Genomic DNA, 15,310 nt, shown 5'->3' with positions numbered 1-15,310 from the left:
TAGTCGAGGTTTTTTAGCGTTCTGAAAAGATAACAATTACCGAAGTCTGCAAGATAAACTGCTGGATAGTCAAGGTTTTTTAGCATTCTGAAAAGATAACATTTTTATAATCAATGATAATTAAGGGCTTAATGAGTTAAACAAAATAATCGTAATTTAAAAAAGAAAATAAGGCGTAGCGTTGCTACCATCTTTTTGGTTGATTACAATTTTTTTTTCTTCTTCTTCATTTATTTATTTATTTATTTACTTATTTATTGTTTGGGGGGGGGGGGTTCATAAGTCGCTTCTGTTTGTGTCCGTATGTTTCGGGGTTTTTTCTGTGTTTATTTACGCTGTTTTGTTTGTTTGTTTGTTTGTTTGTTTGTTTGTTTGTTTGTTTGTTTGTTTGTTTGTTTGTTTGTTTGTTTGTTTGTTTGTTTGTTTGTTTGTTTGTTTGTTTGTTTGTTTGTTTGTTTGTTTGTTTGTTTGTTTGTTTGTTTGTTTGTTTGTTTGTTTGTTTGTTTGTTTGTTTGTTTGTTTGTTTGTTTGTTTGTTTGTTTGTTTGTTTGTTTGTTTGTTTGTTTGTTTGTTTGTTTGTTTGTTTGTTTGTTTGTTTTGCCGTCAAACCCCCCCCCGCAAAAAAAAAAAAACTAAAGGAAGATTGATTCACCAGTTTCAACATGAGCTGTCTCATACGCCAATTGTCCGTATACCAACGATTTTTTGTGTGATTCCCAACCCGAGCTATTAATTTTAGTCACAAATTAACTGTTTATCATTTGAGTCCAGACAGGTTAACAAAATGTAACAGCTGGTCTTGTGTAACAGCTGTCACTAGAGTTCAAACATGGAACTTCTATGAAAAATAGATCCGTTAAATCAAACGATGCTGTTAGAACCGTTTCCTTTATACCATGTACTGAGGAATTATGCCCTGCGTACTAAAACATGGTTACTTTTCACTGTTTTACAGGTAATTATTAATTGCTATGTTCCATGCCCCTAAACAATTACATAGTGCAATCCCGGCTGCTTCATCAATGGAAGATGATAACTCTGGTATTACAAAATAATTGCCGGGGCATCGATGTGTAATTATGTAATTCACCTCTCAGCGGCAGCTCACAGTCAATATTGCGGTTTTTTACAACTGATGAATAAACAACAGATTACGTATAGTTTTATATGGCTTTTCAATTACACATTTTAACCTAGTGGATCCAAAGGTTGCGTATAATCGTAATAGAGCATTAAGGAAGGCCCATTGTCTGTGTACAGAGAAAAGAGAGTACGTACATTGCCAATGACCTTACTTGGAACATTAATACTAATAGCAATGAAATTCTGAAAAAGGCCCGTCAACGTTTATTCTTTTTACGTAAACTGAACTCATTTGGTGTTCGTAAGTGTATTTTAGTAAATTTTTACCGGGCTATAATTGAAAGCATCCTTTGTTCATCCATCATTGTTTGGTTTGGTCGTGTTTCTGCCAGTGATCTTCGCAAGCTGAATTCTGTTGTACGCAGCAGAGAGGATTATCGGTGCTAGCCTGCCATCACTTGAATCAATCTATAGTGACAGGACGAATTTCACCCAGCAGCTGATTATTTCCAATTCCTCCCTTCTACTCGTCGTCTTTAGCATTTTAAAGGTAGTAAGCGGTTCATAGATAGTTTTTATCCTCATGATGTTCGTGATTTTAATGATAACTAGTTTGTTTCTGCTTTCAATTTGTAGCTTATATCATAGAGATAAGGACATGCTTATATATTTGTATATTATTTTTATTTTGGTATTTTCTTCGCAATGTTTTTAAATGTATTTTGTGATTGTTAATCTAGAGAGCTCGAGGTACACTACCATTTCCGATGTTTTAGGTTTTTAACTTTTTAACGTTGGCTGAATAAATCATTCTAATTCTAATCCTAATTCTTTTAATTAGCATAAAGGATGTTTACACTTTTTCTACTCGTAAACCCCTGACTTCAAACATCGTAATATAACTAGTATTTGAAAGGTCACCAGACGAGTGTACATCAGCTTCCACTCAAAACGTCAACATGGCATGTGAAGTATCAAGCGCAGACAGTTTTTAATATGAGACGAAAACATGTTTTATTGCTCCGTTAAAGAACTCTGAAACTGCGCCACTTGGTGTCTCTTTTTATATGATCAAGTTGTGGGAGAGACTTGTCACGGTTTTAGGGGGTTGGAAGTTCGTTTCGTTTGGAGTTTGTTGGGGGTTGCAGTGTGCGGTGGTTGGCCTGGCTTTTTGGGTGTGTGTGTAGAGGAGACGGCGTAGAGGCAGGGTGAGATATGGGAGATCAGCGGACTTCTGAAACTGTGGTCACTCAGCGGGGTGATTTTCTTTGGACACCGGACGAGGCTGAGAGTAAACAAGTCACACAAATTGGAGCCTCTGCTTGTGGTGCAACGGCAGTCATAAATACATTGGTAGATGAATACTTTATTTATTTAGAAGACCCATAGCCCCACTTGTGTGGTCAAGAATAGCTGAATCCTTGGCCACACAACAAGCGGGGCTAGTTATAGAAGACCCACTGCACTGCACTACTGGGGGCTGTGTACTATTTTATTACATTAAAAAAAATTCTGACATTTTGCTTGCAACTGTCAAAACTTAAAAAAATACATAGCCCCAGTTACAAAGGGTCTATCATTTTAGTGTATGACTTAATGTTGAGTAAAACTAAAAGAGTTTTCTTTCTAACCATGACTTTATAGTCACACAGTACAGTGCCTGTTTTGTGTAAAATAACTTTTCGAGAAAAAAAACATTTGAAAAAAATATTTTACAATAAAAAAATATGGATGTGAAAAGACACAGTTAAAGTACAGCGCCCGACCGATATGACAATTTTTTTAAAAAGAGAACAGTGCTCCATTAACAGGTTCTAGGATGTGAGTTTTTAATATTAGTTTACTTAAATTTCTTTTCCACAGAAAGCATTGGAAGTCCACAGGGATCAGGATCATGTTGCGTCGACTGTGAACACACGATTACGAGCAAGTAGTGCCCCATTGCCAGAGTACCTTTTCTCTCGGAGTGTGGCCGGAGTGTCGCACGTTGATATTATTGAGGGACTGGACAAAGCATCGGACGGCTCAGTGTTTGCCAGGTTCTTTCATTTCTATCCAGAGAGGCAGGTTGATGTGCAGAAATGGCTAACGGGATGGATCAACCGCGGTAACAAGAGATTTTGGTCTTTGCTTGAATTCAGGCTTAAAGGCACTGTACACTATTGGCAATTACTCAAAATAATTGTTGGCATAAAAACTTACTTGGTAACAAGCAATGGAGAGCTGTTGATAGTTTAAAACATTGTGAGAAACAGCTCCCTCTGAAGTAACATAGTTTTTAAGAAAGGAGTAATTTCTCACTAAAATATTTGAATTGGTTTTGAGACCTCATCAGCTGAAGTCTCAAATTCAAGCACAAACTTGTGCGACAATGGTGTTTTTCTTCCATTATTATCTCGCAACTTCGACCACCAATTGAGTTCCAATTTTCACAGGTTTGTTACATATTTTGTGCATGTTCAGATACACCAAGTGAGAAGTCTGGTCTTTGACAATTACCAATCGTGTTGAGTGCCTCGAAGGAGCTTTAATCTTTGCTTGAGTTTGTTAAAAGATTGGGTTCTTCTTCAAGACCTATGGGGTTGACCCCTTGAGACACACAAGATTGAAACTACTTATGGAGAAGCTATGTTTCATACATGTACACCTCGTAAACAGCACCCTCTATTGGCGGATATAAACACAGATATTGTTACAGTGTTCAGGCTCAAGTTTATTTTGTGGGAGAAATGCAAGTGGTACCTCAAGGCTACTTAAAGTCACCTGGAAGTGGCATTTTTTCAAAATAAAGCTTTTGTCACTAATATATGTGTTTTGATGAGTGGAATGTGAATAAACAGTTAACTAAGGTTTTAAAAAATCAGTTCTTATGTTATTTACAAATTTAAGAGTAGACCCCGACCCGAGAGGGCACTGTTCGTGACGTCAATCGAGGTAGACTTTGCCTGTAATGCATAGAGTAAACACAATTGCAAAGTACATGTACGGACCAAGTCATGAGTTTTTTTTCCGGCAATGCCGACCACGTGTATTGCTGCTGAATGCAGAAAAACACTTTTTGAAATGTACCAACTCACGACTTGGACGTACATGTACTTTGCACGTGTGTTTACTATACGCATTTCAGGCAAAGTCTGCCTCGATTGACATCACAAAAGGGGTAGGCGGAGTCAGCCCCCCAAACAACTTTATATATTTTTTAAACATATAAATCGTGACAAACAATTACTAAAAAAATTGTTTTATTGTTCGTAAGCATATACTCTTATGTTTGAAAAAAAAATAAATCAATTTCCAGGTGACTTTAATGTTGAACAGCAGACAACCCCAGAAAAATTCAAAAATCTTGAGGCTGGACTCACAGAGGGGGGATTTTTAGGGTGAACCTCCACATTCATCCCGCCATCGATTTCACCGCAAACTCTTCCTAAGTTAGGATTAATCCTAGGACTTGGGACTAGTTCCGTATCCTTAGGCGTAGGACGAATTGAACCCATGGATCCTAAGTTACTCATTTTAACTCGAGTGTTTGTGAAATCGGCTGCAGAAGCTACACCAACATTCATGACCATACAACGGTAAATAAAACAAAAATCTCCCCCCTTCCTTTTGATTTCTAGGAGTCGTTCCGATAGCAACGCTCAACCTTCAGCATGTAGTCAATGGCGAGACGAGTATCCCTGATGCTTGGCATCATCAGATGGTCTACGGCGTGACCAAGACGGGTATCCTCATGTGCAATCCCCTCTCTGTGGAGGTGCCGTCAAACTTTCTTCATTATATAAGCAGTGACTCAATACTCAGGGTGAGTATTTCTGGAGTGATATTGTGTCGCATCATGTGGCATTTTTTGAGAAATCTCACAATTCCTGGTAACAATTGTAATCATCATTCTGCTGCACAGGCAACCACTAGTAGTCTTTCTGCAGTTCTGTCTGTAGCTGTGTGAACAGGTTGGTTCAGAGCCGACACGTTAAACTAGTGGTTGCAGGTTCAAATCCTGTTTATAGAAAAAAAAATTGCTTTTATCACCACAAACTTGAATTAAAATTTACTCAGTCAGTTTCCCTTGTAGTTTATAACTAAATACAGGCTTGTCATGTCTTTTGTAACACTCTTCTTTTATGCCATTTTTTTCGTGGCTTATTTTAGACCATTGTCCTTGCTGACAACTTTGGTCTGCAGTAGTTACTTTTACACAACGTGGCAATGTGCAATTTAGCGGCTAGGACTGCGGCTTTGGCTTGGTTGACATGCATCAAAGCATACATTGTCCATAGTGACACTCTTAGCAACAGCCACAGCCATCTATTTTGCACAACCCAACTAGACTTTTTCAAACTTATTTTTTATACTTTTTCTTTTTCAATGGCAGATCCGACGAGTGGATGTGATCAGTCGATGGGAGGAGAACACAGACTTGTCAGTTCTTTCTAAACATTCTGATCCTAGATGGAAGGAAATGGATGTTGAAGGTAAAAACCAAATTAATGTATTAACTGTACATAATATTTATTTACAAAAAGAGTGACCTGCATTCCTGGGTCTTTTCTAGCAGGCAAGATACTACATTAGTCAAATGAAAAATTTGACATTTTGTGTTGTGTTTTCCATTGAAACTCAATAGTTGTACAAAATAACAGCTGAAACTTGTTTAAGATGTGCCCTCTTTCTTCATATCAAAAGTTGACAACAATCAGACAGTGCAATCTCCATAAAATAATTATAGTAGTGAATGTTTTCTTCAATTGAGGTGTGTACAACTTGTGCCTGTAGTAAGTTCAGGCTCAGTGGCTCTTTTGTAAACATTGATGTCTCAGTTTACATCGTCTATATTCTACTAAGTTCGTATATATGATGTATTATTTTGTGATTTTTCTTTTCCCAGAAATAACTGGCAGGCTTAATGTTGTGGAATTTATGTTCCAGCTAAACCTAGCAGCTTTGTGACTTTCAAATTCATCAGTGACAATTTTTTCCTCAAACAGGACAAGTCAAGAAGATGCTAAGTGAACCTGAACCGTACAGCCAATCACCAGACAGGAGACCGGTGGGGCTGCTCGCTGATTGGCTCTTCAAGAGTCACATTTGCATACCAGCTGTTTACAAGTCTGGTATCACTTTGTGTGTGAAGAAGGAGGACGAATCGTCGTACAGACTACTGGTAGAAGAACCCGAATTGCCCCTCCTTGTCAAACCTGTTTCCTGAGAAACTGAAACTAGACCTTTGCTATATCAATTTTGATGCATACTATCTGTAGGGCCAAATTTCTTTGGGTCATGCAAAACAAATATTAACTTGTTCAGCAAACGAACAAAGGAAACCAGTCAACAAAGCAATATATTTATTGTAGCAGTTTTGGCTGTTAACTGGTTTTTGCAAATTATAACCAGAGAGCCTAATTGCATTAAGGCCAAGTCACACAGGTCCCGATAACGAGAACGTAAACAATAATGATACAAATGCACGCCCTCGATTGGTTGAATGAGCGTGGGCGTATTCTGCATGGAGCATTTCAACCAATCGAGGGCATGCATTTTTATTCTTATCGTTTTCGTTCTCATTATTGGGGCCTGTGTGACTTGGCCTTTAGAGCTGCTTGAGCACAATAAGAAGCCAACACAAGCACAAGCAAATTTCGGTAACGAAAACCCCCCAGCAAAAACACCTTATAATAAGTACTCTTTGTGACAGGCTTACTAAATTGCTTCTGCTCAAACAGCTCTATAAAGTTGGGTTCTGCTAGTGCTGTAGCAACTCGACCTGCAATCAGCAGTCTTTATTTCTTGACGCTTCCATGGTTGCGAGGAGGCAATGAATGATCTGCCAAGGCATAGATCGGCAGAAGACTGCAGTTAATTATGATCCTATAAGCTAAAGTAGTAGTCCCAGCCAATTTTCTACCTTCTGCCCGGGCAGTAGTTAAAAAGCAGAACAGTTCTTTTCAGAACTGAGAAGCCTCCCAAACATCTGATATATCTTTTCCGCGGTAGTAGAATAAAGAAAGACAGTTCTCTAAGAACAAACTCGACCTGGCAAGTAGATACACACATTGTGTTACCTCAAACCAAATATATATTGATACCTCACCATGCAATGCCTCAAATCCTATAGACTGCATTATGTTAGGAGTTTGTGTGTGCAATTTCTCTTCCTAATTAAGTATTCTAATGTGTGTTCCCTGATCTCAATTTACATATAGAGTGACCTTGTCAAACTGCTGAAGTCTACAATATTACTAATTTTTTTATAACGTAACCAGTTTACACTCACAGTGGAGGACACGATAACATGCTTAAGCAAGACATTTGTTTTAAGAACAAAATCTACCTGGCAAAAACATGTAGGTACACACAAGGTGTTACCGCTAACCAATAATATTGAAATCGTTACTACTCATATTATTATTTTTTTCCAAATATATTTTGGACAGAACTGTAAAGTTTTAATCTTATTATTAGTTTCTTTTTCTTTTGGAAAGGGTGAAAGTTATTTATTTTTTAAAGTTTAAAGTGAAAACAATTTGTCATACTTGTACTTTGGTATTAATGATGTTTGGTAAAAGTAATGTGATTTTAACATTCTAACTTTTATCTAAGAATATCAAAATAGGAGCTCATTAATTCCACTGTTTAAAATATCATTCTAGTATAGCTCAATATAGCTGAATAAGGATTTCATCCTTGAAGATTGAAGATGACTTATACATGTTTTTTTAAATTCAGAACAGGGGACTTAAGTTTAGCAATTTTGTTTGTGTACATGTTTGTCTTTTCTACCCTAGGGTTAGATTTTTAATATTAAGAAGGACATGGAGGTGTGAGGGTGTAAGTTATTAAATTAATTCCAAGCAATATAAAAATCAGTGTCAACTCTGGTTATTAAAAAAAAAGTTTGTGGCCGGAAGTTCGATCCAATCAAAGTCTTTCTGGATGACAACACAACAAACAGAAACATGCTAGGGCCTACTGGTGCTCAAAAGCAGTGGAAAAGACTATAGAAATGTAGCCACACAGAGGAGAGTGACAAAAATGGGGAGGGGGTAGAGGAAGGGGATTGTGTTTGCTCTATTGTCTAGGGAACACAATTAACAATGATTTTATTCATATTTTGTTCGTAATGAAAATAGTTGAGCTGTCTAGATCATAGCCCACCTTGTTGAGCTGTAAATGGCTGTCTTTTAACATCAGTCTCATCACAGTCGCCATTACAGAGACTATGATGAGACCGATGTTAAAAAAGAGCCATCTACAGCTCAACAAGGTGGGTTTATCTAGATCCCATACCCATCAATTTCATAAAGCGTATACTGCTCAGCAAAAAATGAGTGGGCAACAGTTGTAATAATGTAAACATTATGGATTTTTGGCTGATAACAAGTTTCTGTTGAGCAATATTTTTATGTGTTTAGCCATTAATTTGTTATGTTTATTGGCTTTATGAAATCGAACCCTGAGCCTGAAGCCCAAGCCATGACTTCGAAAAGGGCATTCGGTAGAGCGAGCTCCTATCAGAGCGATTGTAAACAGCGCCCTCTCTCGATTGTTCTGAAAACAAATAAAAAGCAGACGACGGCGAACAGCCTCTTACTCCACGATTCATTAGCTTAATTATTTGAAATGGTAAAAGTACAGTTATTATAAAACTTTCCTTATTTTAAATAATATTTTGTACTCATCCTTTATACGTTTATTTGATTGCAATACATAAACTTTAATTGCAAATCAATTTAAACAATTATTAATCTCTGTGGGTTGACAACAGTCCCACCATGCAAACCGACCATCCGGTCTCTCTACGCTGCACACGTATACAAGGGTGACTCTCTGTACATTTTCTGCGTGTGGCAAGCTTTAAAAAACCTAAAAATGGCCATCGAATTATTCACAGTTCTCGGTAAATTCTACGAGGAATATACCTCCAAGACTTCGCAGAAGCTGAAGATCATCGATGCATACTTGGCATACATTATGCTGACGGGGATTGTGCAGTTTGTCTACTGCGTTCTCGTCGGTACCTTCCCTTTCAACTCGTTTCTGTCTGGCTTCATCTCGTGCGTCGGTTCGTTCGTTTTAGGAGGTAAATATATTCTTTTTGTTCGTGCTAAACCTATCTGACGCTCTCTCTCTCTCTCTCTCTCTGTTTATGTATTTCCACTTCCTTGCTAATGTTACACTTAGTTACCTATGTACCTTTTTATGTCTGTTGTGTTGACATTTAGCCTTCGTTCGAGAAAGACTCTGTTACTACCACTAGTGGGCTAGCCCTACGTAGGGTCAAGCGTCAGGCCAATTTCTAAGAAATAACTTTACTCTTACTACTCTCAGTCTTACTCTTATCTTGTAAGTATTTAAAAAGGGTAGTGAGTATTTTTCTTTTACTTTTAGTTTGTCCTGGATCCGCCGTCCTTTTTTAGAAAGAGACTCCCATTTCTAATTTATTTTTGTCTGGGGGACTCTGGTCTTTGAAACCACAAAAAGACTTGGAAAAGTTTCCGTATAGCGTCACCACTTTTTCATTTGATATGAAATAATATAGTATCTAATTCACCTCAATGAGATATCCCTTTTTGTAAAAAATGAGTGAAAAGGTGGTGGCACCATACGGAAAGTTATCCCTTGTGGGTAACTTTCCGTATGGCGCCACCACTTTTTCACTCATTTTTACAAAAAGGGATATATCAATGAGGTAAATTAGATACTATATTATTTCATATCGAATGAAAAAGTGGTGGCGCCATGCGGAAACTTTTCCTAACTTGTAAGTTGTTTGTATTGTATTATATTGTTATTTATATTGTTTTGTATATTTTCAATTTCAGAAGAATCCTTGGATTAATTTGACATTTATTTTTGTTATCTTGTACTTCTCCGACTATTCTAACTGTACATGTAATTATCACATGAGCACTTTTGTGGGTTTTGCTACTTTTTTAATGTCGTATCAGATTCAAATGAAATCAAGCCACATCTTAATAATGCCAGTTTTATCTTATTTCATGCCTTTTGTAATTGTCATAACAGATTTGTCAAATTTAAATTAACAGTTTACCCTTTGTTTTCAGTTTTTCACTGTATGTAAAAAAGGTTTCCAATACCTGAATAGTTAAATCCTTTATTTTGCCCTTTTTCCCGGTTTTATCCATGAATCGTTGTGCATGTTGTCAGTTTACCAAAGCTTTTGTTTTTCAGCGCCAACAATCCGTGTTTCTCTTCGATTTTACCTTTTAAACAATCATCTTTAGAACCACCATTGAATGAAAATACCATTGGTGAATTTGTTTTCTAAATGACCTTTTTTAGGTGTAATTTTGTAAACGAATAATTAGCCACCAGATTATGAAGCAAACCTACATGAACATTGTGGAGAAATGCTCGTGTGTTTTTTGTTTTTTGGTGGACTCATTCACATTGGAAATTTGTCATAGTGATCTTTTTGCTGATGAACCATTCTTCATGAGACATGACCTGGTGTTAAATATTCTTTTGGTTGACTAAAGTTTATTTTATTATAATGTGGTCTCCTATGTGGCCACCCACTTGGCCCAGAAAAAAACCCACTAATTGCAAATAGACTACATGTACATATATATGTACATGTATATAACATCATGTGAATATTCTAACTTGAGAATATGTTTATGTTTTGAATGAACAGTTTGCCTGCGCCTACAAGTCAACCCAGCAAACAGATCGGACTTTAAGAATACCTCTCCAGAACGTGCTTTTGCTGATTTTGTCTTCGGTAGCATTATTTTGCATCTTGTCGTCTTGAATTTTATCGGATAATCATCTTCTGCTTAAATCTAGGGTGAGAACAAGATTTATTTTTTTTGTAGCACTGAATTTACCCAACTACATGTACCATGTTGGTGGGGAACAGTTGGTTGAAAAAGACACCCTTCTCAACTTAATGACATATTTTGTTCTATTGCAGAAATTTAAAGGTGGTATGTTTTGTTTATCCTTTTCTTTTACCATTATTATCAAGTTTCATGAATTTATGAGTTACCAAGGAATTATTCTTTGTTTTGTACAGGAGGGACGCCAAAATCAGTCAACGCCAAAAAGAGATAAATATGGCCTAGCAGAGAACTTTCAACACAACAACAAAATGAAGCACGCCTGTTTAGAAAAGAGATCACCGTTTATATCTTGCCTTTGATGAGATGTGACGTTTTACTGCAAAATGAAAATCAAGTTAGAAATCTTTGGGAGTGAAGACATGATTTGAAAATATATTTTGGAAATTTCAAATAATCCGTAAAATAAGCTGATTCTAATACGACAAGTCGTAACACTAACAGCTGCAGTTTGCATTTTGCCGGATTTCACTTCATTTTGAAGGAGAAGGTCACATTTTGTCAATTTTAGAAAACTCCTTTTTTCAAGCAATTGTAAAACTTTGCCCTCCATGTTGTTGGAACTCCTCTGCAGTGACAAGTTGCAACTGTACATTTTCAGCAAATATTTTGCATTCTAAATTTACTCTATTCTGCCATTTGAGGATGAATTTCATGGCAATTGTGTAGAGATAATACTTATGAAGTGACCAGGCATGCAGCTTTCAGCTCTCCTCCTTTTTGGTTTCTCAGCTATGCTTTTGGAAATTGCAAAATTTTGCTTTGACTGGCACTTTCCTCTATTTTTTGCCAGCTGCAGTTGCATGCCTGAGTGACATGTAAAATGCTGTTATTATGACACAAACAACCCTAATCCAATGGGAACACTGTTTGGCAGCAGACTTGAGCTTTATCTGATTTTGCAGCTACGGCTATGGCTTGATTGGGCTATGGCTAGATTTGGCTCTGGCTAGATTGCCATGTTATCATGCATTGGAAGTATAGGATGTCCTAAGCAACACCCTTAACAACCGGTGTAGCTGTTGAGCTGCAGCCGCCAATTTGGCTATGCCCTCTCAGGAATGTGATCAATGCTCGGAATTGAGCTGAATATGTCTGCTGCCACCTAGTGTTCAAAAGTTTCTCATTGACTCTTAAGATGTACCTGAAACCAGCAGAGTCGTCCTCCTACATCTTGATCAAGACTTTGAGTTTCCTCATTGTACTAAAATATGTTTTACCATTATTTTGGAAAATAAATTTACATATTCCCTTTAACTTTGTCTCCAGAACCTGGTGTCTCTTTCTTTTCATTGAAATGTTACTAAGAATGTAGCCCTGGCGGCCTTACACTTTCGTTTATATTACAGTGACATCCTGTATCACTGTACAGCACAGAGCAAGAGTCATTTACAGGGCTACAATACAGTGTATGAAAGGAGGTAAAGTTCAAATAAAGTTTGGTTCTTTTTTTGAACCTCTGGTTCTGTGTGAAGAGCCTGTTGGCATTCACTACAATTCTCCATAGACAATTGGTGGATAAAGAAGTGTATCCCAGTTGAGCTTCCTACGTTAGCTGTACATGTATATAGGGAACTATTCTACTCGAAACTCTGTGTAGACTCCGGTATTTTTATTACCACGGAGGAAGGTTTTACTGTCTTGGTAGTAACTATTATGTGAACGTCCTCTTGAAAAGCAAGTACAGTCGACTCGTAACAACATTCAATGTCGCTGGGACCTATTTTACAGGAATGTTGTTATAAGATGACAGCAAAACAAGGAAACACAAAGCAGTATTGAGCATTTTATTAGGACCATGTTTAGGATTGGATCGGTTTTATGGTTAAAATACTGCGGCAGGATTTTATATGGATTTATTTGAGAAACGAAGTGCGCCCTCTTTTGTCACAGTTGTCACTAATTATGTTTGCTGGTTCATGAAACCGTCGCGACGTGTTGCCCATAATTCATCACTTTTGAAACTTCTTGTTAATTACTGCTAACCGCACCGAGGGACAACGGTTACCGTAATAATTACGTGTTATTTCCCGCGATACTACGCTGTAAGGTATCATAGTACATGTAATAGTAAACTTGGCGTATACTTCAATTTCGAAAATCATTTAAATAGATTTTGGAATAAGGCATTCACTATGAGAGTGTCTTGCAGTCTGGTGATCGAGGCCGCAGCTTCTTTCTTTGCTGCTGAAAAAAAAACATTTTCTCGTAAACATGGCATTGTGTTTTCCAATTGTAAAAGGTGCTAAATTCCCGCTAAGCTGGCCTAACCATGTTTTACAATAACAGTATTAAGGTCAAACCCGAGGCCATCTCCTTAATGAAAGGTCAACAGGTTATTCACATTTCAATTTCCAAAAAAGTTTCTTGTGGTTGTAAAAATGTAGACCTTTTGCTACAAGGATGCTCATTACTTACAGTGCAGTTTGGTTGCCTCCAGAAATGCCCTCGGCTGTATGAGAAAGCATTACGTTCCCATCCAGACATACCGTACAACCACCCCCTCTCCTTTCCCCCTTTGGGACCCCCAGCAAGAACAACAGGAACCCATGATTACTGGGGGTATAAATAGACCCATGCGCAGTTACTGCTATCAAGATTTTTACCCTACTTAGGTTCATTTGGAACTTGGTATATATGTTATCATGTTCACCATGTATTTGGTAGGTATTATATCACCCAATACTGAACATTAAAGTTTAATGTGAACACTGAGTAACGTTTCTCAAATAAATGCAGAATCAAACTCATTCCCGAACCCCCTATCTCTCCGTATAGAAGTTGGGGGGGGGGGGGGGGGCTAACAAGTGTGCGTTCATTTAGAAGGGGACAAATAGTAAGAATAACATGAATCAGTAAAATGTTACTAATCAAGGGAGCCTTACTAATTGAATAATTTCCGACTCCATTTCAGAGACATAACATGTGAGCTCTCATTTGTGATTGACATACGTTATCCAACCCATCATTCTGAATGAGAGAATTTTAATGAAATAATTTGTTTTTGCCAAAGTAATGTAAATTCGACTTGATGTGCTCCAGATCCTCGCAAACTCGCTTATACGTTTACAGTAGTAAGATAACACGTTTTACAGCAAGTTCAATACATAACCTCAGTCCCCAAATCCGACATCAATGTTGTATGAAAGCAACGGTGAAAAGAAATCACTCAAAAGAAACATCAAATACTAAAAAAAGGCTAATTTATTTACATTAAATTATATTCTTCATAACATTCACATAAATATTTTACTGGGTTCATCTCGACCAGGCCCAACCCTTCATTTTGGTTTCATTCTGCAAAACTTAGTCACTCTAGTTTAATTATACAAGCAGCTTCAAACGCACATGAATTTGAAATAATTTTGCGACTGTTCACTACTTCAATTAAGTCAATGAGTTCAATTCTCGGCATTACAAAGAAAGTAAAAACTTTTACAAACTACAGAGAAACTAATGACTACATGGAATCCGGGTCAGTATTATGATTTATAGTGTGAACTTGATGTCCCGGGACCACACCGCGACCAAATTACTTTAATGATGCTCTTACACCCATAACAATCCGTTGGTTTCCTGGAGACATGTGACTGGGACCTTGATTGTCATCACGTTGACTCATCATCAGTACCGAGCTTAATCAGGACAACTGTTGAAGGATCAGCGATAACATGCGATTTTGATAAAGTACAAACTAAAAGTACAGTCAACCTTAACCTATAGACTTATGGACAAGTCATTAATGTTTGTTGCGGTGCACGAGTCGAGGTGGTCGTAACATACACCAGCTCTTGCTAGGCTGCTGGTTTCCGACTGATACTCTCCATTCAATGGAAACGTTTGGTATTAATTTTGTCAAAGACCAGGTTTCTCAATTGGTGTATCTCAACATAATTTAATGAATAAAATAACAAAACTGTTGAAAGGGATTTAGGCCTGAAGTCTTTTAATATTTTCATGAGAAACTACACTTTTTCAACAAAACAACAACATAATATTTAAGGGAAGGTACATGTTTGGTAACTGTCAAAACCAGTCTTCTCATTTGGTGTATCCCAACATAAGCATAAAATAACAAGCCTGTGAAAATTGAGCTAAATTGGTCATCGAAGTTGCGAGAAAATGATGAGAGGAAAAAACCCTTGTTGGACGAACTTGTGTGCTTTGAGATAGGAATACAAGACTTCTGGCTAGAAGTCTTTTATCATTTTTAGTGAGAAATTACGTCTTTCTCAAAATCTATGCTACTTCAGAGTTAGGGAGCCGTTTCTCACAATGTTTTATAACATCAACAGCTCTCCAATGCTCGTTACAAAGTCAGTTTTTAAGTTAATATTTGTTTTGAGTAATTACCAAACGTGTAC

General features: G+C 37.2%; 2 protein-coding genes across 2 annotated transcripts; both read left to right on the top strand.

The window, feature by feature from the left end:
• Window positions 1-1,960: 1,960 nt before the first annotated feature.
• Window positions 1,961-6,569, top strand: LOC117289412. The gene is made up of 5 exons (XM_033770528.1): window positions 1,961-2,436; window positions 2,947-3,190; window positions 4,704-4,888; window positions 5,459-5,558; window positions 6,072-6,569. The coding sequence occupies exons 1-5, from the start codon at window positions 2,299-2,301 to the stop codon at window positions 6,290-6,292; spliced, it is 888 nt and encodes a 295-aa protein (XP_033626419.1). The 5' UTR covers window positions 1,961-2,298; the 3' UTR covers window positions 6,293-6,569.
• A 2,302-nt stretch (window positions 6,570-8,871) lies between these two features.
• LOC117289680 (dolichyl-diphosphooligosaccharide--protein glycosyltransferase subunit dad1-like) lies at window positions 8,872-12,203 on the top strand. The gene is made up of 3 exons (XM_033770911.1): window positions 8,872-9,163; window positions 10,742-10,894; window positions 11,123-12,203. Exons 1-2 carry the CDS (start codon window positions 8,953-8,955, stop codon window positions 10,870-10,872), a joined length of 342 nt encoding a protein of 113 aa, XP_033626802.1. The 5' UTR covers window positions 8,872-8,952; the 3' UTR covers window positions 10,873-10,894; window positions 11,123-12,203.
• The last annotated feature ends 3,107 nt before the right edge of the window (window positions 12,204-15,310 follow it).

The sequence above is a fragment of the Asterias rubens genome, chromosome 4 (genome assembly GCF_902459465.1).
Source record: "Asterias rubens chromosome 4, eAstRub1.3, whole genome shotgun sequence".
In the NCBI taxonomy this organism is placed as follows: Eukaryota; Metazoa; Echinodermata; class Asteroidea; order Forcipulatida; family Asteriidae; genus Asterias; species Asterias rubens.
This window is presented reverse-complemented; position numbering and strand designations above follow the sequence as displayed.